Here is a 26,837-nt window from a genome sequence, read left to right as displayed (position 1 = left end):
CATGCATGAGGCACTGGGTTTGATCCTCAGAACCACACAAAAATAAAATAAAGATACTGTTTCCACTTAAGCTCAAATATAAATATTTTTTTAAAATTCAGCAAGATCCTTGGGAGGATTTAGGTGGGTTGCATGCATTGAAACACTACAGCAGCCTATGTAAAACATTGCTAGGGAACACAGGTTATCAGAAAGCAGAAACGGAATGTGTATTAAAGACAAAGTGTTCACACTGGTAAGATGTTTGCTGTGAACCCATTGGGAATATAAAAAGACAGAATTTGAAAAGTAGATACTTGGGAAGACAAAGATGGGATGAACTGGTTCAAATATAGGTAAATACACAAATGCATTGCAATTTTTAAAATTGTACATTATTATTGTAGGTAAATTATCTTCTTTATCACATGGAATTGGGATTACCTGATGATGTTGTCCCTTAAGAAGGGAGGTGACTTAGCCTTTGAAGAGGTGGGCATTAAGCCCACAAAATGTGGGCATTCAAGAAAAAGGTGGCAGTAAAACCATACATGTAAAACCATAACATGAAGAGTAATCTGTGTTTTGGAGCACCACCTATAGTTTCTTTAAAGACTGGTATCTCCTGTCAGCAAGGAAATGACAGATTTGGAAAACATGTTCTTCCTCATGCATGGAAAGATCTTTAATATGTGTGTCTGTTAAAATTAATGATTAAATGTGTACCTGATGGATTGGTTGTATTTTATAAATACTCTGTTCCTTTTTTTATGGCTAGTTAGCTATGCTGTATGTAATTTATATTAAGTAATTCAAAATCTTTGTTTCAGTTAAAAGTTTTATCTCAAGGTTGAGAATTTCTAAAAGAGTTAAATGCCATAAGAAACTTTAGGGTTGTTTGGTGTGCTTCAGGTCAGGGATTTTATCATTTTCTATTTGGTTTACACATTTACTTTATAAAGTGGGTAGTAAGCAGACACTGTAACTGTTTTGTATGTATAATTTTTAAAAGTTTTTAAAATTTATTTGTTCTTTTTGTTTATACATGATAGTAGAGTGTATTTTGACATATTAGGCTTACATGGAGTACGACTTTCCATTCTTTTGTGTTTGGTTTTGGGGGAGGAGTTTAGAGGAACATCCTTTAATGGTATATACGTCAGCACACTCCCACACCCAGATTGGAGTGGAGTCAAAGAAGCAGGGATGAGTGGGTGACCCCACAGAGCCTCACATGGCAAAGAGGAAGAGGAAGGTGACCATCAAACAGAAGAGCCGATGGCCTTAAAAGGCAAAGGAGAAGAGCTGTTGCTTTGAGAGATGGGTTCCTACCAGGGACAGAGATCAACGCCAACCCAGGGAGAGGAGAAAATGAGAGTGGGGGAGGGTGGAGGGCACAGGAAGGTGAGGGGAAGGTGACTGTGAGGGTCTAACCTGCACATACCCTGGGGATCTGATAGATAACAATTTGGCAACTCCAAGTGAACCTGGCTGGACACACGTTTAGATTCTGGTTTAGATGTCACTGGCATAGCCAGTGGTCAAGCTGGCTTTATAAAATGGCTAATAAGCAACCTGGTAACATTTTTGTATTTCTAATTTTTAAAAGTTTTTTTTTTTTTTTTAAATTATTGATCATTTTGTTTATACATGATAGTAGAGTGTATTTTGACATATTAGGCATACATGGAGTATAACTTTGCGTTCTTTTGTGTTTGTTTGGTTTTGGGGGAGGAGTTTAGAGAAACATCATTTCTCTAAATACAGTTCCAAACCAGCCTCTGATCTGGTCACACCAACAGTGGCAGCCCTGCCACCAATGAACTTGTCTGCTGAGTCAATGTCCCAGGACACAGTCCTGTTCTGGAACTTCTGTCTGGCCACCTGGAGAGGAGCTGGTGTAGGAAGGCTGTTTAGATGAGTCCTGTGGTCTACTCAGGAGGGAGACAGACACAGGCCTGATTAGACCCCTGGTACAACAGCGGGCCAGAGCTGGAGTAATAAGCAGTGCCTGGGTGGTCTGCATTTTTTCAGTCTCTCACCTTTAGCCCTTGGTCCCAGTGTTCAGCTGCCCAACCCACGTATCCCTAACTTCCCATTCTTGTGGTTGTTTGTGGGGTGAAGATAACTGGTCATGTATTCACACATGAACACAGAAAACCTACGTCCAATTCATTCTACTGCCTTTCCTATTCCCACCTTCTTTCATCCCTACATTCCTCTTTCTCTAATCCAATGAACTTCTGCTCTTCCCTCCCCCATCCCCCAACATTCTGTGTTAGCATCTATGCATATCACAGAAAATTCAGCCTTTGGCTTTTGGGGGATTGGCTTATTTCTCTTAGCATGACAGTCTCCAGTTCCATCCATCTACTGGCAAATGCCATGATTTCATTCTTCTTTATCACTGAGTAATATTCCATTGTATATAGATACCACATTTTCTTTATCCATTCATCTGTTAAAGGGCTCTGTTGGTCCCATCGTTTAGCTATTATGAATTGAGCTGCTGTAAACATGAATGTGTCAGCATTAGTATAGTATGCTGATTTTAAGCCCTTTGGGTATATGCCATTCAACAAACATGTTCTGATCAGCTCTTATTTTTGAGACACTGTTTAAGACATGGGACACATGGAAATGAACAACATATGAGAAAATTTTGTGCCCTCAAGGGTCTTACATTTTATGAATTGACGGGCAAGGGAGTGATGGAAAGTCTAAACCTTAAAGACAACAAAGAATTAAATTGCACAGTGTATTGAAAGGTTCACAACACTGCAGGAGATGTGGTCCCTGGTGAAGGGAATCAGATGGAAGGAAGGGAGAAACCCTGAGAGAGGTGATTACAGTTTCAAAGAGTGTAGTCAGACAAAGCCTTATTGAAAGGTACAATTTGAGAAGAGGCTTGAAGGACGTGAGGAGTGTTTTTTAGGCTTGGAACAGCAAGTGGGCTCAGGGGGTCTGGACTGGAGTGATTGAAAGGGAGCATAGCAGTGGATCAGGCAGAGCCAGAGTCTGTGAAGCAGTACAACCTGTTTTTGTGAATAAAGTTTTATTAAAACAGAGCTAAGGTCCATGTATTCTCCTATTTGCATGGCCACGTTCATGCTACAAGTGCAGAGTGGAGCTGTGGAGACAGAGACAATCTGGCTCACAGACAGTTATGTATTTACCATCTATCGGTCTTTTTATGGAAAATGTGTATGTCCCCTATCATGGTTAGAGAAAGGCAGTAAATGGTTAGGGATTACGTTAGAGCAGAAATCGGGGAATGGAGTTAGAAGTGGGTAGGTTCTAGATGTGATGTGAAGAGAGGTCAGATGAAATTTACTAAAATTCCAAGTGTGTAATTGGGAGAGAGAGAAAGGAGTCAAAGAATGTCAAAGATTTCTGGCCTGGACAACTGGAAAGATGACCCTAAGGAAGACAAGGAAACTGTGTATAGACCCGACACCCCACCCCCACCCACAGGGGAAGGAGAGCAAATAGGAGATTCCTTCTCTGATGTGTTCAGAAAGAAGATACAAAGAAAAGAAAAAGACACATTTAGACTAGAGGCCATGTCCCCATTCTCCACCTGTCCAGAAGACTACTCCCTTTTCCTGTGGCCAGATGTCCCTCCCCCACGAACCTTGAGATTGCTTCTCACTCAAACACCAACATAGCAAGCAAAGACACCAGGTGCCATGGTCGTTACAGGTGACTCACAGTCTGCCTCAGAGTCTTAACTAGTCTGGGGGAAACGAAGCTCTGCTTCAGGGAACTGAAACCTGCAATATCCCCAATTTAAAATAATTATGTTATCCATCAAGATTTCAGAAAGATGCAGGCAGCAGTGCAGTTTGGAGTCTCCTAAAACAAAGAGAAGAAAAAGACACATTTGGCCTAGAGGCCATGTAAATAGATGAAAGAAAGCCAAACCCTGGAGTAGCATTTACCACAAAAGTAGAGAACACAGTATTCCCTAGGAACCTCAGAACAAGAGGATAGGGCAAACCACCAGCAGGAGGCACCAGACCTGCCTGGCAGCAGCACTTGCAGCAGAGGAAATGGGAGACAGGAGGCTTTCAAGGCTCCAGCAGGCGTTCCTGCAAAGCCCTGTGGGCCAGCAGGAGAAGAGCAGCTGAAACAGAGGGGTTCTGGTCAACCCCAAAGTGAGTGCAGTAGGTCTCCTACAATATGTATTATACGATGTATAATCAGTATGGTACAACAGCTATTTACATAGCATTTACATTGTAGTTATGATAAGTAATTAGAGATGATTTAGATCATTTGAATGTGTGCAGTCTCTCTTCAACTCTGTGGAATTTAGTGTCTGTGAGGGGTCCTGGGTGCAATTCTCTGTGGATACTGAGGAGCAGCTGTAAGTACAAATGTCCCACATTCAAATCGGAAGGGCTGACGCTGTCCAGGCCCTAAACTCTCTTGAAAAGTGAACAGCCAATGCTCCTTTTCAGGACAAGGCCTCACCCAGAGGAGAAATCGCTGGGAGGAACAATAGACACAAAGGATAAACCTCCCTGTGGAAACAGCCAGAAAATAAGTTGACATGTTTTTAATACTTCAAGAAGGAAGAGGAGGAGGAGAAGGAGGAGAGCAAAGGGAGAATGGGGAGGGACAGAACTGGAGGGAAGAAGAAGAGGTGGAGGAAGGAGAGGTGGAAGTTGCCGTTCCATCACATAAGAAACTCTATCCTCAACCATGCTTTTACAAAGAAAATGAATTTTGCATAAAAGTGCATAGCAAGAAAAGAAGGAAACCAAATCGCAAATAAAGGTATTCTAAGAAACAGGAGAATAGCATCCTCTCAGACGACGAAAACAAGTCAGAAAAGAACCCCCCAAGCACATCAGATGGTAGCCCACTCTTTCAAAACTAGCTAAAAAACAGAAGGCCAAGCAATGCAAAATAGGACAGAACCTGAGAGGGGAATGGAAAATTATATCATGGATATAGCTTTCTGTTTGGGATTGTGAAAAGTTTTGGATTTGGTTAGTGGATAATGCTTGAACAACATTGTGCATCTACTTAATGCTATAGAGTTATCCACATAAAAATGGTTGAAATGTTAAGTTTTATGTTTCATAATAAAAAAGAACAACATAAGTGGAAATTAGATGAGATGGTAGAAATCAAAATAAGACTAATCTAAAAGGGAAAACATGAATGAACATAATAGATAATATCTAAAAAGTAAGAATAATGAATTAAAAAAAAATGAAACACATGATAAAAAATATCCCAGAGACCTGATAAATAGGAAAAGCAAGAAAGCCAGGCAAATTCTACAAAGAAGAATGCAAATACACATAGGAATTTAATATGTCATAAAGGTTACATTTCAAATCTGTAGGTCAGATAATTTAAGAAATTGTGATAACATACATTTTGGGGTTAAATATCTCTGGAAGTTTCCAAAATGTGGGAAAAGGCGATGTCTCCTGTGGGAAGAGTGGTGAAGATGGTGACTGGCAATTTTGAGGGAATGGAAAGCTGTTGGAGCTGCTGGGTCCTGCAGCTGTTGGCAAGTTGCTCCTTGCGCATGCGCACTGTGCTTGCGTTGGGTGGAGATGGAAGCCAAGGAGTGATTATTTTCTTGTGAGCTTTGGTTCATGGTAATGGTCCCTGAAGACAGCGCTTGCCAGAATCAATGGAAGAGGACCTGACAGGCTTCTCAGTTCAGTATTTATCCCCCCTTTCAAGTGTGATCTCTCTCCTCATCCTCTACCCCAAAGTCTCCATGCTATGCTCTGAAAGCCTGGTTGGCTGCCTGCAGGGGGCCCTTGCCAACACTGAGGACTTGAGGATACAAGCCTCAGATTGAGGCCTTGCTTCTCGACTATTAGTAAAGTGTCAGAGTGATGCTGGCCTTGTGTGTGAAGGTTAATTCAAGTAGTGCATCTTTGCAGACCTGGTGCATGGGTGTTGAGTCAATGGTGATTTATTCCAGGCCATGTTCTGGGTGGGCCTCATGCTGCTGCAGTTCACTTGGCCAAGTCTCAGGTTATCAGCTTCCCTCAGGGTAACTGTGAACCCTCTGACAACCCTGGTAGATTCCCTGTGTTTTGTATTCACCTTTCCCAGCTAGGGAAACTGACCCAAACATGGTGGAGATGTGCCCTGAATCTTCTTTTGTAAAATGCCTTTCAGGTAGGCCCAAAACTAGGCCATTCTCCATGAGATGTTTTTTGTTTGATTTTTGCGTTTCTTCTGGTCAACCTGAGCCCGTCTCCTATCATTTTCAACTTGATTGACATTTTATCATTTTAACCCTAGTTTCAAACATTGTGTTATTGGTCAGCCATTTTGCCAATTCCTGATTCTTCCAGTAAGTCCATACATCTCTCTTCTTTTTGCCTTCCTAGTGCTGGATCATATGCCTTCCTCTTTCCCCCATTCCTAGCCTTTACTTCTATTATCCTGGCCAACTTTGACTTCCTTTCTTCTCGTGCAGGCTGTGATCCCCACCGCTATCAAACTAAACCACACTTAACAGCCATTCAAACTCAAAATTCCTGTTTATTATCTATTAATCAATTCCATTACATTTCTCTATTCAGTTTTATTAAGTTTGAAAAGTATATTGGAATGAGTACATATTCATACGTCTATGAGGACAAATGTTTGATAGCCAAGTGGTAACACAAGGCCTCTTTATTATCTATTAACCAATTCTATTGAATTTCTTCATTCAGTTTGACTAAACTTTAAAAATATATTAGAATGAATACATTTGTCTCTTTGTATCTACATATTTATAAAATTTGTATCTACACATGTAGAAAACTATGTGATGCCCAAGCAGTACCAGAAAGCATCTTTATTACTTATCTCTCAAACAATTCTATTACATTTCTTTATTCAACTATATTAAGTCTTAAAAATCTATAAGTGAATACCTTTGTATCTATGTACCTCTCTGTATATATATGTGGAAAACTATTTGGTATTCAAATGGCAACATAAAGCCTCTTTATTATTACCCTCTAATCAATACTATATAGCATTTCTTTATTGAACTATATTACCTTTTCAACTGTGCCTAATGAATAAATTTTCAACTATCTATCTATGTGTATATGAGAACACTATTTGGTACCCATGTGGTACCCAAAGGCCTCTTTATTTTCTAACAATTCTCAGTGGTATCAGAAGGCCTCTTTATTATGTATTAGTGAATTATATTACATTTCTTTATATAATTTTATTAAACTTTGAAAGCATCTGAGAATAAATAAATGTGTATCACTCTATCTATATACATGTGGAAAACTATTTGGTCCCTAAGTGGCACCACTGATCTCAGCAGCTCTTACATTATGTAGCCATAGTAGCGAGAAATCTCCATCTCTCTTTCCCTCTCAATGAAGCACTGCACTCTCCCCAAAGCAGTGTACTTGGCAGCATTCTGACGCTCTTGTTGAGCCTTCTTCTTCATGGCTTCCCGCTCTGGCCTCTGCTGTTTGGTGATGGGAGTTGATACTACTTGCCCAGGAACATTGGGTTTCCTCCATGGAATTGGTTGTAAGGCAAAGTCTTGGAGTAGATATTGGTTTTGAGACTTGAGCGGTTGTGACTGGGGCTTGGTCCCAACATTGGGAACTGGTTGCCAATGGAGAGAAGTGCAAGATGATATTTTGTAGGGTGCAGGCCCAGAAGCAGCAGACCGAGGGACACTAGGCTGGGTAGAAGCGCTCATACCTGACTGAATGGCATGAGTCAAAACGGGCTGAGCTGGCTTGGCAGGACGCATCCAAGATGGGTTGGCAGTAGCTGGTTGGGATTGATTGACTGCCATGGGTTGAGCTGAGCTAGCGGGACCAGGCTGGGCAGGGTAAGCCCCAGTGGGTGTCCGTGAAGCCAGAGACTGTGGCCTCCTATTGATTACTGGTCGAGGTGGAGGTTTCTCCAGGGTCAGAAAAGGCAAAGGTACCAATTTAACCTTCCCAGGTGGTAGAGGCTCATAAATGGATGGAGCGGGACCTTCTCCTTTAGCGCTGATATCTGGGTTCTGGGCTTTGACTTGTGATTTCTCAGCACGCTTATCCGCCAGCCATGGTTTCATAGCTGGGCATGGACGGGGGTCTTGGGTACTGCCTGAGTTTCCCAGGGCCCGGGAGGAAGAGAGCCCAGTTTTCTTATCATTCTTCTTCCCCAGTGTGTGGAAAACCTGCACCGACTCCAGCATGTGCATGCCGAGACAGCTCCAAGGCTTTTTAAAGGTCTCTTGGCAAAGCTCAGGTTGGTTCCTCTTCCTCTTCAGTTTGGGCACTGTTGGCTTCTCTTCTGCCTTGACTTTGTTGCCTGGCTGCTTCTTCTCCTCGGCTTTCCTGGAGTTGTTTTCTCTGGTCCTCTTGGTCTTTTCCTGCCCATGGCCCTTGGCCTTGCTGTTCCTGCTGGATGCAGCTTCCTGAGCTTTGCTGATAGAGTGCTTGGCTGTGTGCACAGGGACCCTACTACTGTCTGCATCCCTGTGAGCAACTTCTCCTCCTAATGCACACTCTAGGTCCCTTAGCTGCATTTTGGCCTGAGGAGTTCCATCAGGACACTCTGAGGCTTTATGTTTGTTCTTCCTCATTGGCTCACTAGGACCCTTTAAGGCGCTTGTGATTTCCTTACCCTGATTCACCGTGATGGCTCTGGTGTCATTGGATTTTGTTATTGTGGGACTTTCAGGTTGGTCAAAGTCTTTTAAGGAACTGAAAAGCTCAGGAAGTTGAATATTCCCCAGCAGTGCAGTGAGGTCTGCAAAACCACTGCTAAATTCAATCCCATTTTCAAGTGTGCCTTGGTCCTCAAGACTCAGGCTATTCCTTTCTAGATGGATATTTTCAGAATGTGGCTTCTCCTCTTGGTCCAGAGGACCAATGGAGGCCAGAAGCTGGTGGATTTCAGGGATGTCTAAAGGGAGTAGTGGAGGATCCTGGTTCTCCGTGGCAATTTGGTAGGCATCCAGTGGTTCTGAGAGCATGGTGTTAATCTCACACAAATTCTTAATCTCTGTTTGTTCCTGGCTTTGATTTGGAGGCAATGCCAAGAAATCAGTAGAACTCTGGACTGGAGTTATTGTGGAAATGTCCCCAAGTTCAATTCGTGAGTTTTTCTCAATTATTTGGCTTTTTCTGTTATTGCAGATGTATGGGAATTCTGGAGGCTGTGGCAGACAAAATGTCTGACTTGGAGGTTGCAATCCCAAGGAAGCCTCCATCCCTAGGGAAGTTTCCATCCCTGCAAAGGAATCAAGGACGATGGTAAGTAGGAAGCTCCCCCTTCCCAGAAACACACTATTCTGGGAAACCACCTACGGTGGAGAAAGCATTTCTCTTAGCTCTTTTTAAGGACCACTGACAGGTATCTGTTAAGAGTTGCGTATTAGTTACAGGTGATCCCTTGAAGTCTTACTTTTGGGCTGGTCCATCACCATGGCAGCATGGGTTTCTGGTAGAGCACTTGTCTCCTCTGTGGGAAACACCGAAAAACTGTTTCATGAAGTCTCTCATTCTCATATAGGGGCCTCTCAATTCTCTCCACTCTCCCCAGAATGTAAGAACTCTTAACACCATGAACTAGGTGAGGGTGGAGCTGTTGCTCATGAAATCAGTGTGAAAGGTCAGGGGTTTTGGACTCCTGCTTTGGACAGCATCTCTACATACAGAGGTTAAATCCTTCAGTCAATTAAGGAACAATTAAATTGTCACACCCTGATATGTGTTGATGTATTTTTCTAAACCAAAGTAAAATTAGGGAAATATATTTATAGTGTGGTTATGTAGCTGGACTGAGTGCAGGACCCTTATCCGCCAGCCATGGTTTCATAGCTGGGCATGGACGGGGGTCTTGGGTCCTAGAGGTCTCTTAAACGCATGGGTGGCCATTATGCTATGCTGCATGCTTCTCTTACAGAGTCTGAAAATGGGGACTGCTGAACAAGATTGTGGTTAAAATCTCAGCACTTGAATTCTAGGGATGTGTGGACTCACAGTTACCAGCTGAAAACTGGACCCTCCTTTCGAATGGTAATCTTATTCCTTCCCCTTTTTGCTGTTTGTACTCACCTTGAAAATTTGTTCCTTCTATACTTTGAGTGGACACAGAGTAGTAGGTCACAGGTGTAGGGACTGATGGTAGGACATTTGTGGGCTGAACTTCCTTCAGCACTGTCACCATTTCTGGTTGAGGGGCAGCGGCACTAATTCCTGCATATGGCACAGAGCCATAGGATTGCAGGCAGGGCCAATGTTCTCCAGAGAGCAGAGTCCCCAGAGAGTTTTGATCATAGTAGTAGACCTGGCTTCCTTCTTGGTGGGGTAGTGAGAGGCAACGTCCTTGATTTGGAATCTGAGATAGTGTCACCTGGACGAGCCTACCAGATAGTAGTGGATACCCGGGGATCATGACATTGGCTTCGGAAGTTTTGTCATACTGGGATGTCATAGATAGGGAAGAATCTGCTGTATTCTGGTCAGTGACAGTCAGATTAAAGTCCCCGAGTGAAGAGGAGCTCTTTTCAGCACTTCCTGGGATATACCACTCAGAAATACTTGGATAGGGGGCAGGTGCCATGGGAGTCTGGTTCTGGCCAGTAACCCCAGACACCATGGCTGTGGTAGCATGTTGATAAAGGTAGGCACTGCCCATGAGTGGCTGGAAGGAGGTGCCACAGGTTGAGGGCAGTAACCATGCTGAAGTGGCAGCTGGAGCAGAGGCTCTGGAGAAGTTGCAGACACTTCCTGTCCCGGAAGCTGCATTGGTCACCACAGGAAGAGAGAGCTGCAGAGAATCAGCATTTCCATGTAAAGAAGAATTTTGGAAATTTTCTGTAGGAAGAAGAGGGTGGTGAAAATATTGATGAGACAGACAGATTCTTACAATATTCGAGGAATAATGACATCTTAATGTTGTAGTAATCAGGAAGGCCCTCATTCCAATAATCATTGAGAGACCCCAAATCACTCCATTTAGGATGGCTGCAAGTACTCTTCTGATTACCTGCCTTTTGTCTCAAATTGGGCCCAGAAGTCCCAAGTGGTCTGCTTCACACATTGTTCCCTAAAAGCATCCTTCTACCTGTCCTACCTTTCCTTTGAGCCTGCACTAGTATTGACTCCTGAATTTGCCCTAGAACTGAAGCATTTTCAAACTCAGAGAAAACCCCAACATTACCAGTTACCAAATGAGTCCTCCAAGGGTTAGTGAAGTGAGATCGACTTGTTCAAAATCAGCAACAGATTATGGAAACTTACTCCCTGGCCAGGACTCTTGTTCCAAAGACCAGAAATCTGGAGAAACAGAAATTTGTTTTTCCCTGTTCATAGAAGATCGTACTGATATCACCACAGTGATCTTTAGTATCTCCTTTTGTTTGTCCAGGTCACATGATATTTCCTGGAGTTCAGTTTTACCATCCAAATGATAATTTAAGCGTCATTCTTTGCCCTCTTTCAGCCTAACTGCTGATCCTACATGAAAATGACTACCTGAAATTCAGTTTCTCAAGAAATGCTTCTTGAAAGAAATTAAAACTTTCTGAGCTTCAGGTTACTCATCTTTGGTGTGGTTATAACAATACCAACAGTGATAATTCATCCATGAATAAAAGTGTCATATTACATAAGATTCATGTGGGGGCTGAGATTATGGCTCAGCGTTAGGGCGCTTGCTTAGCACATGCGAGGCCCTGGGTTCAATCCTCAGCACCATGTAAAAATAAATAAAATAAAGGTATTGTGTTGAACTACAACTAATAAATAGATATTGCAAAAAGTTTCATTTGGAGGGAGTTACAGTATGTTCTGGAAAGATAGAAGCAAAAGTCAAAACCAGCTCAGAACTAAAAGGAATGACTAGATAGTAATGAACATATGTATATGTAGCAAAAGTGAGTGTATATCAAATTTGCTAAGAAATGAGTTCTGTTATCATGCATACAATATTATGAATGTTTCTCTTTGATTTTAGTGAATACTGTTAATCAAAACAAAGCTCATAATTGAAGGTGAGTTTGAATGCATTCTCAAGCAGTACATATAGACAGAGAAACTATACTAAAAATGTGTGTAATTTTAAGTAAAGTGAACACAAATTTAAGTAAAGTGAACAGATGGGTAGCCACGTGGAGAAGCGAAAACTAAAGCCAAAACCCATGATGAATCTGGGCATGGTGTGGTGGGCCTCTGGTCCCAGCACGTGGGAGCCTGAGGCAGTGGGATTGCAGGAAACCAGGAATTCAAAGCCACTCTGGGCAATTCAGCAAGATCCTATCTGAGAAAACAAATAAAATATCCTGGAGATATAGCTTGTGTAGCATGCTTGCCTAGCATGCATGAGACCCTGAGTTCAATCCTCAGAACTGGAAAGAAGAGAAGAAAGGAAGAAAGAAAGAATGAATGAGAGGAAGGAAGGAAGGCATAAGGAGCAAGGCAGGGAGGGAAGGAGAGAGAAATGGAGGGAGTGAGGGAAAGAAGAAGGGAAGGAGGACAGAAGGAAGGACACAAGAAATTTTGTACATACTAGAGAAAAAAACAATAAGTGTAAAGTAATTTCATTACTGTTCTTGTTTCTCTTCCTCTAAGGATTACCAACACCAAATAAAAGACATTAATTCCACTAGGTAGATATTTCAATTAATATAAACACATTTTCTGATAATCCTTTTGGTTATTAAAAAAACCAGAAAAAATGCTTTAACAAAATCATAGAAGCCTAGTTTATTATCACATTTAGAGAAAAATCTTGTCCCTAAAGTCTGAGAAAACCATCACAGTATAATAAAATAACAAATTTAAAACAATTTTTGTCTTTTATTCTGATATTTTCTTCTCCCTTTTATATTAAAACAAAATTAATACAAAAATGTTTGAGCTACCCTACACCCCAGCCCCGAAAAATTATTTGAAATGTAGACAAAACAAAAAGTCTTCACATAATTATTTAAATAAACTTGGAATTAGAGGTGTGAGCTTGAATTTTTATTCTTATATAGTTCTTTCTTTCGGTTCTTAGATTTAGAAATCATCAATGACTATTTGTATATTGTCTGTTTTAGAAAAAAAAAAAAAACCGTTGTAAAGATGGAAAACAGCTTCATCTTGACAGCTTATATCTCACAAAGGAATGTGTCCTTCTGATGCAGGTTTGGACAAAACATTTTTTAGAAATCCCTGTAGTTTAAAAATCAGAACAAAGTAGGACATGGAAAATGCCATTTCCCCAGCTCTGTCTAGAACCACTTTCCTTGGCATGTTTGGAGGAAGAATAATTTCTAAAACATACTTCTAACATGTTCATGTTCAAACTGTCAACATCATCTGTGTTGAAAGAGATCATAGAAAAACTGTAACAGCCAAGTGTGACTTTTCTGATAACCTGCTTACCCCAGTGATACCCTAATTCAAGTCTTAGTTTCCTTGCTGGTCTGTTAATCTAAACATTCTCTAAACCAGCCTCTGGGAAGATTCAATCTATGCTGTCTGTTGGTTTAAATAAAATCTTTGCTTTTCTTCCACATCCATCCCAACCCACCTCTTTTTTCTCGAGAACATCATTCTCTTCATCTCTATTATTCAAACCTTTTCTTCTCCTTTATTTTTATATTTTCTTCCTCCACCGAGTTCCTGTTGCCTTGTGCTTAAACAGTCACAAACTTGCTTTCCCAAGAACATCTGCCTCCTTACAGCCCTGTCCTCCTGTTCCTCTCTCCCTATTTCTCTTTTCACCTAGTTTAAACAGAAAACTCCCAAATATGTGAATGTCCCTTTTATGAACAGCACTAAATTTGAAATACTGAAGTAGAAATCTTGGTGAAGGGAAACTGTTACAGAGGAAACCTCTTGGTTTCCACCCTGCCTAGGATTTGTCTCTTTCAGTTGAAACAACACAACCATGAAATCTGATTTCATTCTCTATAAACATGCCCCTCAAGATGCAAGAAAAGTAAGGGACCAGAACATGGGCAATCTGTTATCCTCATGTAGCAAATCAGGAAACAGATTTTGTGAGAGAGTAAGATAGTCCAGTTCTATACCTAGTACATGTCAAATTCCAAATGAAATTAGGTGTCCAGATTTCTAGTTCTATCCTTTCCCCTATTATTCTAAGCTCTTTTGACTCCATTAGTAAATTGAGGCAGGTAAAAGTCTAATGAAAAACTTTAAAAGTTTCTTTACTCACCTGACATGGTCAGAGAAGAGGTCACATCAATTGTCGATACAAAGGATGAGGAGATCACCCCAGAGGATGTGTGGGTGGCTGAGGCTAGAGAATGCATGTTTCCCAATATGGAGTTCACTGGTCACTGTTTACTGGCCACTCTAATGACTGGTTACTGGTCACTGGTCACTTGCGATGATCCAAATTTGTTTACAACTACATGGCAAGCCTAAGATTCTAGCAGGTGGCAGTAGGTTTGGTGGGAGAATGATGTCACAAAACTGGCCGTTTAAAGGTATGAAGTAGCCAATAGAGTGGTCAGACTCCCAAGGAGAAGGTGCGATTGGGTGGGGAAAATGACAAGAGAGTTGATTGGGTGGAGAAAGTGACAGGAGAGATATAATAGAAACTAAATGGCTCAGTTCTGGTAGGTGAAGCCCTGCAAGAGGGACATAATGGGCTCACCCCATGGCTCCCTTCCTTCAGGCTCTTGTGTTAGGGATATCATCTCCGTGTTCCTCTTAAATGTTCATTAAAATATTATGAATATGTTATAAATTATGTTTCACAGTATAAGAGGTAATAGTGATACATTACTCTATTAACATTTGCAGTTAACATCCCTGGAGATGGAAGAAAGAGACATCTAGGTTGAGCAAGTATAGTGGTTCTGGAACCACAGAAGTTGATTTGATTAGTGAAGTTACTGCAGTATTCAAGGATTCAGAAAGGGGTTAAAAAGTTTTTTTTTTTTCCTAGTTGTAGATGGACCCAATACTTTTATTTTATTCATGGGTCAAGCCCAGTGCCTCACGCGTGCTAGGCTAACGTTCTACCACTGAGCCACAATCCCAGCCCTAGGGGGAAGTTCCTTGAGTGCATTCTCTGGGGAATGATGTGGCCCAAGATTCTCTTTAGTTTCTCCTGATCCCTACTTTCTTTGGCCTGGGCTGGGCCAGGTTAGACTGGTAACTCTCTTCTGCTCTCCTTCCCCCACCCCTCTTCATTGTAGACAGTTTTTCATGGACAAGCCTTGAGTCTGCATTCGTGTACATATTGATATTACTTTAGTTTGACTTCCAGAAGCAGGGGTCTTTTTTTCTGTGAGTTGATTCTTTGAAAAATGAACTCTGAACAATAGCAGCAACTCTAGAGAGGTGGAAGACTTAGTTGACTGTAAAATTTCCCTCTCTGGATTTTTGTTGTACTCCTTTAACTTATAATTTCCTGAGGACAGCTCCTTGGTCATGTAGACTTTCTGCCATGAGCCTCTTTCATATGTGAGAGGCACTGAGGATCCTTTCTCTCTTCTTATGTAAGTGAATCCAGTGTGGCAGTTACTGTGACTTCCTCCCCCTTGCAAACAGCCACTCTAGAATCTTGGACTTCTTGCATTCTTTGCCTTGCATGTTTGGGTGGAAGGCCAGGAGAAAAGTTAAAACATTAAGAGAACATAAAAAAGTATGGATAACATAAAGAAAAGAGAGGTTAACATGGACTTTTAAATTTTAACTTTTTGTTAGAAACAAGTCAACTCATTGAGGTCCCATTTTGTGTTAATAAAAGAGGCAATTAATTTTTTTTTTTTTGCTGGGGGGATGGGTCCTTGGAATTTAAACCAGGGACACTTTCCCATTACCTCACATCCCCAGCCCTTTTTATTTTTCTTTAGAGACAGGATCTCACTATGTTGCTTAGGGCCTGATGGATTTGTGTAGACATGTAAGGAGAGGCTTGTGGAAAAAGCATTGTGGTTATGCTGTGCACCCAAGGAAGAGGTGTGTCTGTTCAGCCCAAGTTCATCTAAATTGGTTTTGCTTTTGATCCCCTGGAGAGTATTAGTTTCACCACTTTCTCTTGTAATGCCATAAAGTCAGTCAGGACTGAATTGGTAATAATATATATATATGAGTACTGAGCTGGTTTGGGGGAGTACAGCTATGGGATTTAATCATTTTCCTTGGTGGTAAGCTTTGTTTTTTTTTTTTTGTTTTTTGTGGTGGTGGGGGTTTACCAGGGATTGAACTCTACCACTGAGCCACATCACCAGCCCTATTTTATGTTTTATTAGAGACGGGGTCTCACTGAGTTGCTTAGCACCTTGCCATTGCTGATGTATGCTTTGAACTTGCGATCTTCCTGCCTCAGTCTCCCAAGCTGCTGGGATTATAGGCGTGTGTCACCCTACCCAGAAATGTGGTAAGTTGTTTTTTAAAAAAATATCCTGTTAGTTGTCAATGGACCTCTATTTAATTTTTGGACTTCTTTAGAGACAGTGAGTAGATAGTGTGATTCACGATGTCAAGAACCCACAAGAAGAGAAGCGCATATATAGAAAAAATTGCTCATAAATAAAGATAAATATTGCATTTACAGGCCTATTTTTCCCATCTCTTACACTGCTAATTGTGGAATATATATATATATATATTTTTGCTGGTTGTGTGTGGGATAATTCTTAGCTAAGAGGGATTGTGAAATGTTTGGTGGTATAAAGATATGGCTTGGAGTATGTCAACTTTTTCAGGGTATATTTTTTTTTCTTTTTATCTCAGCTGCATACCTCAGATAGCTTACTTCTATAATACTGGCATGTAATATGAGACTAAGAACATACAGTGAGTATCTGTAAGCCAGATCATTCCTTATGTTCTCTTAGAAATCAATGGTATCCACAGCTACTATAGGTTAAGGAGATGGAGATGATGGAGATTTGTGCAGACCTCATGAATTCAGCAAAGCCTTTATTCAGCTGTGGAGTCAGGCATCAGATGGGCAGACTTTCTGGTTAGAAATGGCTGCTGGTCTGGGTTTATATAGGTTACACACTGGGAGGTAACTTACCCATTGAAAACTTTAACAGGAGGTGGGCATTCAGGAAAAAGGTTACAAAACCTAGAAATTTGTTTTTATTGGCAGTGTTTTCATAGGGCAAGAATGGAGGGTGCATTGTCCTATCACTGAGAATGGATATATTGGGACAGGTCCAATGCTTGCCCTTTTCCAGGGATGTCTTGTCACTGACTGATGTTTGCTTCCTTCCCAGGGATTTTTATGTCACTGGGAAAGGAAGTATTGGGAAAGGATCAATGTTCTGATTTTCCCTCCCTCCCTCTTCGTAGGCCACACTGTTTTGGGGTTGTCATTTGCATATCTTTCATTCTAGACACTGAAAAGTCATAATGAATAGTGGCAATGATTTCAGATCTGGTTGCTTCTTGCTGAGAAAGGGTCAAGTAGGAGGACCCCTGCTCTCAGAGTTCTGGAAAAGAACATGGGTTCTCTGGTGTTTTAGGCTTAAGAAGAGTATATGTGGGAGTAGACTTGGGGCTCAGGCACAGTCCTCCTTTTGTGGTTTCAGAAAGTTGCACTGTATTCTGGAGAGGGCTTGAGCCAGACAGGTCACCTCATTAAGAAAATGTTTTTTGTACACAATTAAGAATAGGGAGAAGAAAGGTTATTATTATAATCAAGGTGACGATTAACAGATTTGTTAGTTCTAGGAAAACAATTTTAGCAGGTCCTATCATTGGGGAGCCCATTTCCCTTAATCAAGGCCATTGTATCCCTTTCAAAAACAGGGTGCACTTTCCATGATCTCAGGAGTTCAGGTCCTTTGGAGCATTGCAAGCATGATTAATGTTGGAACCATATTTTCCTGATGGTTTAATCATTTCCAACCTGCTTGAAAGACTGTGCAGAACTAGAATATAAATTAACTGTATAGTTATAGCTAGTAACCCAGGTATATGTGTAGAAAAGTATTTCAAAGAGTTGAGGGAAGAAATCCCTTTAGCTAAACTGCCCCAAATTTCTTATCAAAAGTAGATGTTTTTGCATTTTCTATGGCAGAACTTGAGATTGTAATTTTAATTCAAACAAGTATTGATATGAAAAAGATCAAGTCCATTAGGTGATTACATACATTTTGCCCTTGTGTCTCAGTGTCATCATATGGATCTCTAGTGACACAAAATTGGGTGATATTACAGTGACCCTGAAGTTTCTGAGCCCATTGTAAATCTTGTACTTATTCTCCTAGTCAAATAATAGAATCTTTTAGTTGTTGAATTTTGTTTGAATGATCCGGATCCATATGTTCTTGAGTTTGCCAGGTCTCGGTAACATTCTTATGGAATTGTTGAAGGTAATGGGTGTTTGGACCTGCTGATGCAGTGTCTCCGCTGCAGTCAAAGCAACAGTCCCAGCTCTCAGCCACCAGATGAGCCATTTAGCATGGTGTTTCAGGTGCCTCAGTAGTTCCTACGTGGATGGTACTTAAGGGGCCTCCTGCCATGGTACTTTTAATTTTACAAGGAGCCTTTTGAGAGTCATTATAGTTTGTGCTGAACTTTGCCATAGAGTTCAAATGTTGTTGTAGCATACACTTTACACAATTTTAACATAATATAGATTTTTGTGAGGCATCACAAAATTTGAATGGGTATTTGAATGGGTCTGGACCCTAAAACATAGGGATTTAATACACATACTGTGAAGGTACAATTCCTTATGAAAGGAAATGTTATAATAGATAACATTTTTCAACTTATTATATTGAGAATTACCCTTCCAGAATGGAACCACCATTTGACCCAGCTATTCCCCTTCTCGGTCTATTCCCTAAAGACCTAAAAAGAGCATGCTACAGGGACACTGGTGCCGCAGTCTGGCTGGGCACAAAATCACGAGCCACTCAAGCAGGACCAAAGTTTATTTTTTGAAACTGCCGCCAATGTCCGGTACCGCCAGGGAAGATTTTTTCCACCCACGCGGCCTCCTCCCAGACCCGCAGAGAGAGCTCCTCCCCCGGAACTCCCTCCTACTGTACTTCCCCAACCAATGGGAACTCTCCAGGAGTCCTGTAGCTGGCCTAGGTGAACAGCAGGAGTCCAATATCCATATGAATGCAAATCTTAACATAATCATATCATCTCAGTGGCTAGCTGGCGTCACCTTTCGACCAAAAATGCCATGCATCATATACTTGGCTCTTAGCACACTGGTACATCGATGTTCATAGCAGCACAATTCACAATAGCAAGACTGTGGAACCAACCTACATGCCCTTCAATAAAGGAATGGATTAAAAAAAAAAAATGTGGCATTTATACACAACGGAGTATTACTCTGCATTAAAAAATGACAAAATCATAGAATTTGCAGGGAAATGGATGGCATTAGAGCAGATTATGCTAAGTGAAGCTAGCCAATCCCTAAAAAACTAATGCCAAATGTCTTCTTTGATATAAGGAGAGTAACTAAGAACAGAGTAAGGACAAAGAGCATGAGAAGAAGATTAACATTAAACAGGGATGAGAGGTGGGAGTGAAAGGGAGAGAGAAGGGAAATTGCATGGAAATGGAAGGAGACCCTCAGGGTTATACAAAATTACATACAAGAGGAAGTGAGGGGAAAGGGAAAAATAATACAAGGGGGAGAAATGAATGACAGTAGAGGGGGTAGAGAGAGAAGAGGGTTGGGGAGGGGAGGGGAGGAGAGGGGAGGGGAGGGGGGATAGTAGAGGATAGGAAAGGCAGCAGAATACAACAGACACTAGTATGGCAATATGTAAATCAATGGATGTGTAACTGATGTGATTCTGCAATCTGTATACGGGGTAAAAATGGGAGTTCATAACCCACTTGAATCAAAGTGTGAAATATGATATATCAAGAACTATGTAATGTTTTGAACAACCAAAAATAAAAATTAAAAATAAAAAAAAGGGAGTTACCCTTCCAGATCCCCAAAGTCTCCTCAGTCAGACCTATTTTCCATACTGTGTCCTAAATTGGCAGAAAATCCATTCTCATGGTAGGTGGTAATTCTCCCTTAGACCCGTATCTAGTGATGTTGGAATGGAAAACAGCTCTATAAGCCAGATGTTCTAAATTTTCTCTATAAGGTAATTTTCATTCCAAAGCTCTAGATTCAGCATCAGTCATTCCCCTGGAGAACCCCAATCAATAACTTGTTTTCCTACAATAGAAAGATTCGATGATAGGGTTATCACCTTCAGACCGTTGTAAAACTTTTGGTGAATGATTTCTGTGCCAATGGTAAGAGCATTGAGTCTGCTTAATGAGTAATTAACATTAACTCCCTGGCATGCAGGTGAGCCTCTGCCAGTGAGGAAAATAAGCCTGGCCTCTTGATCCTGTTATTTTGGGACATATATTAGCCGAGTTTTGAGGCCCAGTGTGGTAACAATATGAGTTTCTGAGCGAAACACAAAGAGGGGGTCAGGAGGACAGTCCTGAATAATTGAACAAAGATTGTTGGGAGGACCTGGTTGTCAAGAAAGGACCAGGCAAGAAGGCCTTGGAATTAAGATAGATTGAAGGGGGAGGATCAAACCATGTTACTGGGTGAGCAGTGACAGGCTGTAGAATGTGGGCCCTATAAGCCTCTGTGTCTGTAGCCATGCTGGCAGTTGTGCATATTATGAAGACCAGCACGAGGAACATGCTAATCGGAATAATGAACTGACGTGTTTTCCTCAGTTGCCCCCAGTTATCTCTCTTAACCTATCCCCATGGCCTGGGGTTTGTCTTCCAGGCTCAAGACATTAACATTTTTGCCTGAGGAGAGAGGATTCTCACTGAATACACCAGGCACTTCTTGTCTCTGCTGTTTCTGGTCTGGTGTGGCAGTTTGTGAAGTTAAAAATGATATGTGGAAAACACAAAGAGAGGAAATAAATTTGTGTGGGGGTCAGGACAATGAATGTTCCTTGAAGGCAGGAACATTCTCCTCTTCTAATGTTTGAAGAGTTGAAAGATGAAGGGGGAGTAAATATGATGAATTGAATTTCACTCTTGAGTGCTATTAAGAAAAGGAAGTAGAGGCTGGGGTTGTGGCTCCACAGTAGAGCACTCGCCTAGCACATGTGCGGCACGAGGTTCGATCCTCAGCACCCCATATAAATAACCAAATAAAATACAGGTATTGTGCCCAATATAACTAAAAAAAAAATATTTTAAAAAGGTAGAAGGATATCTGAGACAGAAACACTAAGAGTTCTAGGAATGAGGGACAGCCGTTTCCTCAGGCATGGCTGGGAGGTAGGTCATGTGTAGTCAGTCCAGTGAGGCCTGTGAGAACAGAATGATTAGTGGCATTAGCAGGAACAGGGATACATTACTATATTAACGTATATAGTTAATATCTCTGGAGAAGGAAGAAAGAGACATCTAAGTTGAGCAAATATAGTGGTTCTGGAACCATAGAAGTTGATTTGATGAGTGAAGTTACTGCAGTTTTCAAGGATTCAGAAAGGGATTAAAAAGTTTTTGTGTTTTTCTTTCTTCTTTTTTTTTTTATTTGTAGATGGACACAATACTTTTATTTTATTTATTTATTTTGAAGTGGTGCTGAGGGTCAAGCCCTGTGCCAAACACATGCTGGGCTAATGTTCTACCACTGAGCCACAATCCCAGCCCTAGGGGGAAGTTCCTTGAGTGCATTCTCTGGGGAATGATGTGGCCCAAGATTCTCTTTAGTTTCTCCTTGACCCCTATTTTCTTTGGCCTGGGCTGGGCCAGGTTAGACTGGTAACTCTCTTCTACTCTCCTTCTCCCACCCCTCTTCATTGTAGACATTTTTTCATGGACAAGCCTTGAGTCTGCATTCTTATACACATTGATATTACTTTCTTTTGACTTCCAGGAGCAGGGGTCTTCTTTTCTATGAGTTGATTCTTTGAAAAATGAACTCTGAACATTAGAAGCAATTCTAGAGAGGTGGAAGACCTAGCTGACTGTAAAATTTCCCTCTCCGTATTTTTTTTTTTATTGTTGGTTGTACTCCGTATTTTTGTTGTAGTTCTTTAAGTTATAATTTCCTGAGAACAGCTCCTTGGTCATGTAGACTTTCTGCCATCAGCCTCTTTCATTTGTGAGAGGCACTGCGGATCCTTTCTGTCTTCTTATGTAAGAGGATCCAGTGTGGCAGTTACTGTGACTTCCTCCCCCTTGCAAACAGCCTCTATAGAATCTTGGGCTTCTCACATTCTTTGTCTTGCATGTTTGGGTGGAAGGCCAGGAGAATAGTTAGAACATTAGGATAACATAAAAAAGTAAGCATAACATAAAGAAAAGAGAGGTTAACATGGACTTTTAAATTTTAACTTTTTGTTAGAAACAAGTCAACTCATTGAGGTCTCATTTTGTGTTAATAAAAGAGGCAATTCTTTTTTTTTTTTTGCAGGGGGGCAGGTCCTTGGAATTTAAACCAGGGACACTTTCCCATTACATCACATCCCGAGCCCTTTTTATTATTATTATTTTTTTAGAGACAGTGTCTCATATGTTGCTTAGGGCCTTTCTAAGTTGCTGAGGCTGGTCTTGAACTTGCGATCCTCCATCTTCAACCTGTTGAGTTTCTGGGACTACAGGTGTATTCTACTGCACCTGGTTCATTATATATATAAATTAAATATATATATAAAAAATAAACACATATAAATTAAATGTGTATATATAAATTTAAAAAAATATATATAATTTTTTAAAAATACCTAGGTTGGAAACCCAAAAACTGCCATGAATTCTATACAGTGGAGATAAAAATCTTAATTCTTATTTCCTTTTTTGTCAAATGATTTCATTTTGTCACCCATTAATGTGTTTGTAGTGTATGGATAGCTATTTTAGATTCTGGGTTTTCAGCTCACTTTTCTTTTTGTCATATTTTAAAGAAATGCAACATTGTAAGATATATTGCATGTTTTTCCATTGATGATAGTTTATGCTGAAGTATTGTGAATTAAGTTAATCTGATGGATTTGTGTAGACATGCAAAGAGAGGCTTGTGGAAAAAGCATTGTGGTTATGCTATGCACCCAAGGAACAGGTGTGTCTGTTCAGCCCAAATTTATCTAAATTGCTTTTGCTTTTTATCCCCTGGAGAGTGTTTGTGTTACCAATTTCTCTTGTAATGTGATAAAGTAAGTCAGGACTGAGTTGGTAATAATATATATATGAGCACTGAGTTGGGATTTAATGATTTTCCTTGGTGGTAAACTTTTTTTTTTTTTTTTTGGTGGGGGCGGGTTTACCAGGGATTGAACTCTACCACTGAACCACATCCCCAGCCCTATTTTATGTTTTATTTAGACCCAGGGTCTCACTGAGTTGCTTAGCACCTTGCCATTGCTGAAGTTTGCTTTGAACTTGCCATCTTTCTGCCTCAGTCTCCCGAGCTGCTGGGATTACAGGCATGTGCCACCCCACCCGGAAATGTGGTAAGCTGTTTTTTTAAAAAATGTTCTGTTAATTTTCAATGGACCTTTATTTAATTTGTGGACTTCTTTAGAGAGAGTAAGTATATAGTGTGATTCACAATGTCAAGAACCCACAGGAAGACAAGTGCATATATAGAAAAAAGTGCTCATTAATAAAGCTAAATATTGCATATAGAGGCCATTTGTTCCCATCTCTTACACTGCTAATTATGGAAAAAAAATAATATATGTATATTTGCTGGTTGTGTGTGGGATAATGCTTATCTAAGAGGGATTGGCAGTATAAAGATATGGCTTGAACTATGTCAACTTTTTCAGGGTATTTTTTTTCTTTCTAGTTCAGTTGCATACCTCAGATAGCTTACTTCTATAATACTGGCATGTAATAGGAGACTAAGTACATACAGTGAGTATCTGCAAGCCAGATCATTCCATAAGTTCTCTGAGAAATCAAGGGTATCCACAGCTACTATACGTTTAGGATATAAGAACAAAATGGTGGAGACAGGTGCAGACCTCAAGAATTCAGCAAAACTTTTTATTCAGCTGTGGAGTCAGGCAGCAGATGGGCAGACTTTTTGGTTAGAAATGTCTACTGGTCTGGGTTTATATAGGTTACAAACTGGGAGGTAACTTACCCATTGAAGACTTTAACAGGACGTGGGCATTCAGGAAAAAGGTTGCAAAAACTAGAAACTTGTTTTTACTGGCAGTGTTTTCATAGGGCAAGAATGGAGGGTGCATTGTCCTATCACTGAGAATGGATATATTGGGACAGGTCCAATGCTTGCCCTTTTCCAGGGATGTCTTGTCACCTAGTGATGTTTGCTTCCTTCCCAGCGATTTTTATGTCACTGGGAAAGGAAGTATTGGGAAAGGATCAATGTTATCAATGTTCTGCCTTTTCCCTCCTTCCCTCTTCCTAGGCCACACTGTTTTGGGGGGTTGTCATTTGCATATCCTTCATTCCAGACTCTGGGTAGGCATAATGAATAGGGCAATGATTTCAGATCTGGCTGCTTCTTGCTGAGAAGGTGTGAAGTAGGAAGACCCCTGCTTTCAGAGTTCTGCAAAAGAATATGGGTTCTCTGGTGGATGAGGCTTAAGAGGAGTATATGTGGGAGTAGACGTGGGGTTCAGGCACAGTCCTCCTTTTGTGGTTTCAGAAATTCGGACTGTGTTCTGGAGGGGGCTTTAGCCAGGTCGGTCACCTCATTAAGAAAATTTTTGTACACAATTAAAAATAGCGAGAAGAAAGATAATTATAATAACAGTGAAGATTAACTGATTTGCTAGTGGTAGGAAAACAATTTTAGCAGGTCCTATCATTGGGAAGCCTATTTCCCTCAATCACGGCCATCGTATCCCTTTCAAACTCAAGGTGCACTTTCCATGATCTCAGGAGTTCGGGTCCTTTGGAGCATGCAAGCATGATTAACTTTAGAAGCATATTTTCCTGATGTTTTAATCATTTCCATCCTGCTTGACAGACCCTGTAGAAGAAGAACAGAAATTAACTGTATAGTTATAGCTAGTAGCCCAGCTATAAGTGTAGAAAAGTATTTCAAAGGCTTGAGGGAAGAAATCCCTTTAGCTAAACTGCCCCAAATTTCTTACCAAAAATAGATGTTTTTGCATTAGCTATGGCAGAACCTGAGATTGTAATTTTAATCCAAATGAACATAAAAATAGTACCTAAAAGAAAGAAGAATTTTTTAGAAAGATGATAAAAAATTTTCCAGAGACAATGGTCAATATACAATGAAGAAAGCTAGGATGGGTCTACAAAGAATAATGCAAACACATAGGAATTTAGTATGCCAAAAAGGTGACATTTCAAATTAGTAGGACAGATTATTCAACAAATTGTGATACATATATTTTGGGGTTAAATAAACTATCTCTGGAAGGATCCAATAAGTGGGAAAAGGCAAAGTCTCCCGTGGGAAGAGTGGTGAAGATGGGGGCTGGAAAATTGGAGAGAATGGGTAGATTTCCATTTAGTACTATTTTGCATCTTTTTAAGTGTTCTATTGTGTGAATATATTACTTCCAAATGTTGAATGCCAGAGTTCAAATCCCACATTCCCAGTTAAATGGTAGTTCTTAATCTTGAGCAAATTATTGACATTATCTTTTAAAGATCAAGAGGCTGAGCATAACTTTCAGCCAAAAATTCTCAATGAATGAAATTACTAGTGAAAACAACTCAATGTCCACAGGGGATGTGTGGATAAACAAAAATGGTGTATCCACACAATATCATATCAGGCAGTCTTAACTGGGGAGGAAAGACACATTTTACAGCATGGATGATGATCCTTGAAAATAGTCTTCTAAGTGGGAGAAGCCATATATAAAAGGTCATATATTGTATGATTCCTCTTATATGCAATGTCCAGAAAAAGGCAAAACCAGAGGGATTAATGGTTGCCTGGGGCCAGGGGGTGGGGGGAGTGGGAATGACCACTAACACGCACATTTTGGGATTATGAAAATGTTATGAATTAGAAAGTGGCGATGGTTACACAACTCATGAAAGTCTTTAATGCTCCTGAACTGCACGTTTTTAATGAAGAATTTTATGTGAATTTTATTAGGATATAATTTAAAAATATAAAGTACTAATCTTTCAATGGTGATGGTCTGCTGCCTCCATCATCTTCTTGCCCCACTCCATTCCTTCCCTATTCTACCTCCAGGTCCCTCATGGGGCATCTGCGCCCTAGGACTCTTAACTCGTGCAAAGTCTGGGCACCTCAGGCAACCCTTGGACTGCTGGGTCCTGCAGCGGTTGGCAGGCTGCTCCCTGCGCATGCGCACTCTACTCGCGTTGGCTGGAGATGGACGCCAAGAACTAATTTTTTTCGTGAGCTTCCGTTGATGGCAGTGTCTCTGAAGGTGGCACGTGCTGGAATTAATGGAGGAGGACCTGACAGCCAATCAGTTTAGTATTTATCCCCCTTTTGAAGCATGATCTCTCTACTGGTAACCTCTGGAAGCTGTGCTCTGAAAGCCAGGTCGGCTGCCTGCTGAGCACTTGCCAACCCCATGGACTTGAGGCCAAGGCCTCAGATTGAGGCCTTGTTTCTCTGCATACAATTTGATCATTAGTAACGTGTCAGAGTGATACTGGCCTTTTGTGTGAATGTTAATTGAAGTAGTGCATCTCTGCTGCCCTGGTACATGGGTATTGAGTCAATGGTGATTTATTCCAGGCCATGTTCTGGGTGGGTCTCACGCTGCTGAGTTCACTTGGCCAAGTCTCAGGTTATCAGCTGCCCTCAGGGTAACTGGGACACCCATGGTAGATTCCCCATGTTTTCTATTCACCTTTCCCAGCTAGGATCTTAAATGACCCCAAAATGCTGGAGATGTGCCCTGAATCTTATTTTGTAAAATGCCTCTCAGGTAGGTCATAAAACCTAGGCCATTCTCCATGAGGACTTTTGGTTTG

General features: G+C 40.9%; 2 protein-coding genes and 1 long non-coding RNA gene across 3 annotated transcripts in view; 2 read left to right on the top strand and 1 right to left on the bottom strand.

Annotated features, from left to right (window-relative positions):
* Positions 1 to 10,179, top strand: part of LOC139701799 (uncharacterized) — a 34,591-nt gene extending 24,412 nt beyond the window's left edge. The window contains exons 5-6 of the long non-coding RNA XR_011704386.1: positions 9,120 to 9,236; positions 9,889 to 10,179. This is a non-coding gene — a long non-coding RNA (uncharacterized lncRNA). The remainder of the gene's footprint in view (positions 1 to 9,119; positions 9,237 to 9,888) is intronic.
* LOC139701796 (uncharacterized protein C2orf78-like) lies at positions 7,298 to 14,251 on the bottom strand. The gene is made up of 3 exons (XM_071601716.1): positions 14,155 to 14,251; positions 10,041 to 10,802; positions 7,298 to 9,213 (listed from the first exon to the last, which is right to left on the bottom strand). Exons 1-3 carry the CDS (start codon positions 14,249 to 14,251, stop codon positions 7,298 to 7,300), a joined length of 2,775 nt encoding a protein of 924 aa, XP_071457817.1.
* Positions 14,252 to 16,218: 1,967 nt separating this feature from the next.
* LOC139701798 (uncharacterized) overlaps positions 16,219 to 26,837 on the top strand; it is a 47,036-nt gene continuing 36,417 nt past the window's right edge. The window contains exons 1-2 of the mRNA XM_071601720.1: positions 16,219 to 16,332; positions 23,259 to 23,380. The gene's annotated coding sequence lies outside the window, so the exon portion shown is untranslated. The remainder of the gene's footprint in view (positions 16,333 to 23,258; positions 23,381 to 26,837) is intronic.

Source organism: Marmota flaviventris, chromosome 14 (assembly GCF_047511675.1).
Source record: "Marmota flaviventris isolate mMarFla1 chromosome 14, mMarFla1.hap1, whole genome shotgun sequence".
In the NCBI taxonomy this organism is placed as follows: Eukaryota; Metazoa; Chordata; class Mammalia; order Rodentia; family Sciuridae; genus Marmota; species Marmota flaviventris.
The sequence above is the reverse complement of the archived record's forward strand: the minus strand, read 5'-3'. Positions and strand labels throughout refer to the sequence as shown.

Bases quoted from the DNA above. Each gene is read 5' to 3' on its own strand.
- LOC139701796 (XM_071601716.1), bottom strand. From the start codon at position 14,251: ATGCATTCTCTAGCCTCAGCCACCCACACATCCTCTGGGGTGATCTCC. The intron at 10,803-14,154 runs GTGAGTAAAGAA...TTCTTCCTACAG, and splicing joins CTCTTCTCTGACCATGTCAG to AAAATTTCCAAAATTCTTCT. The intron at 9,214-10,040 runs GTGAGTACAAAC...ATTCCTTTGCAG, and splicing joins AGAAGGAACAAATTTTCAAG to GGATGGAAACTTCCCTAGGG.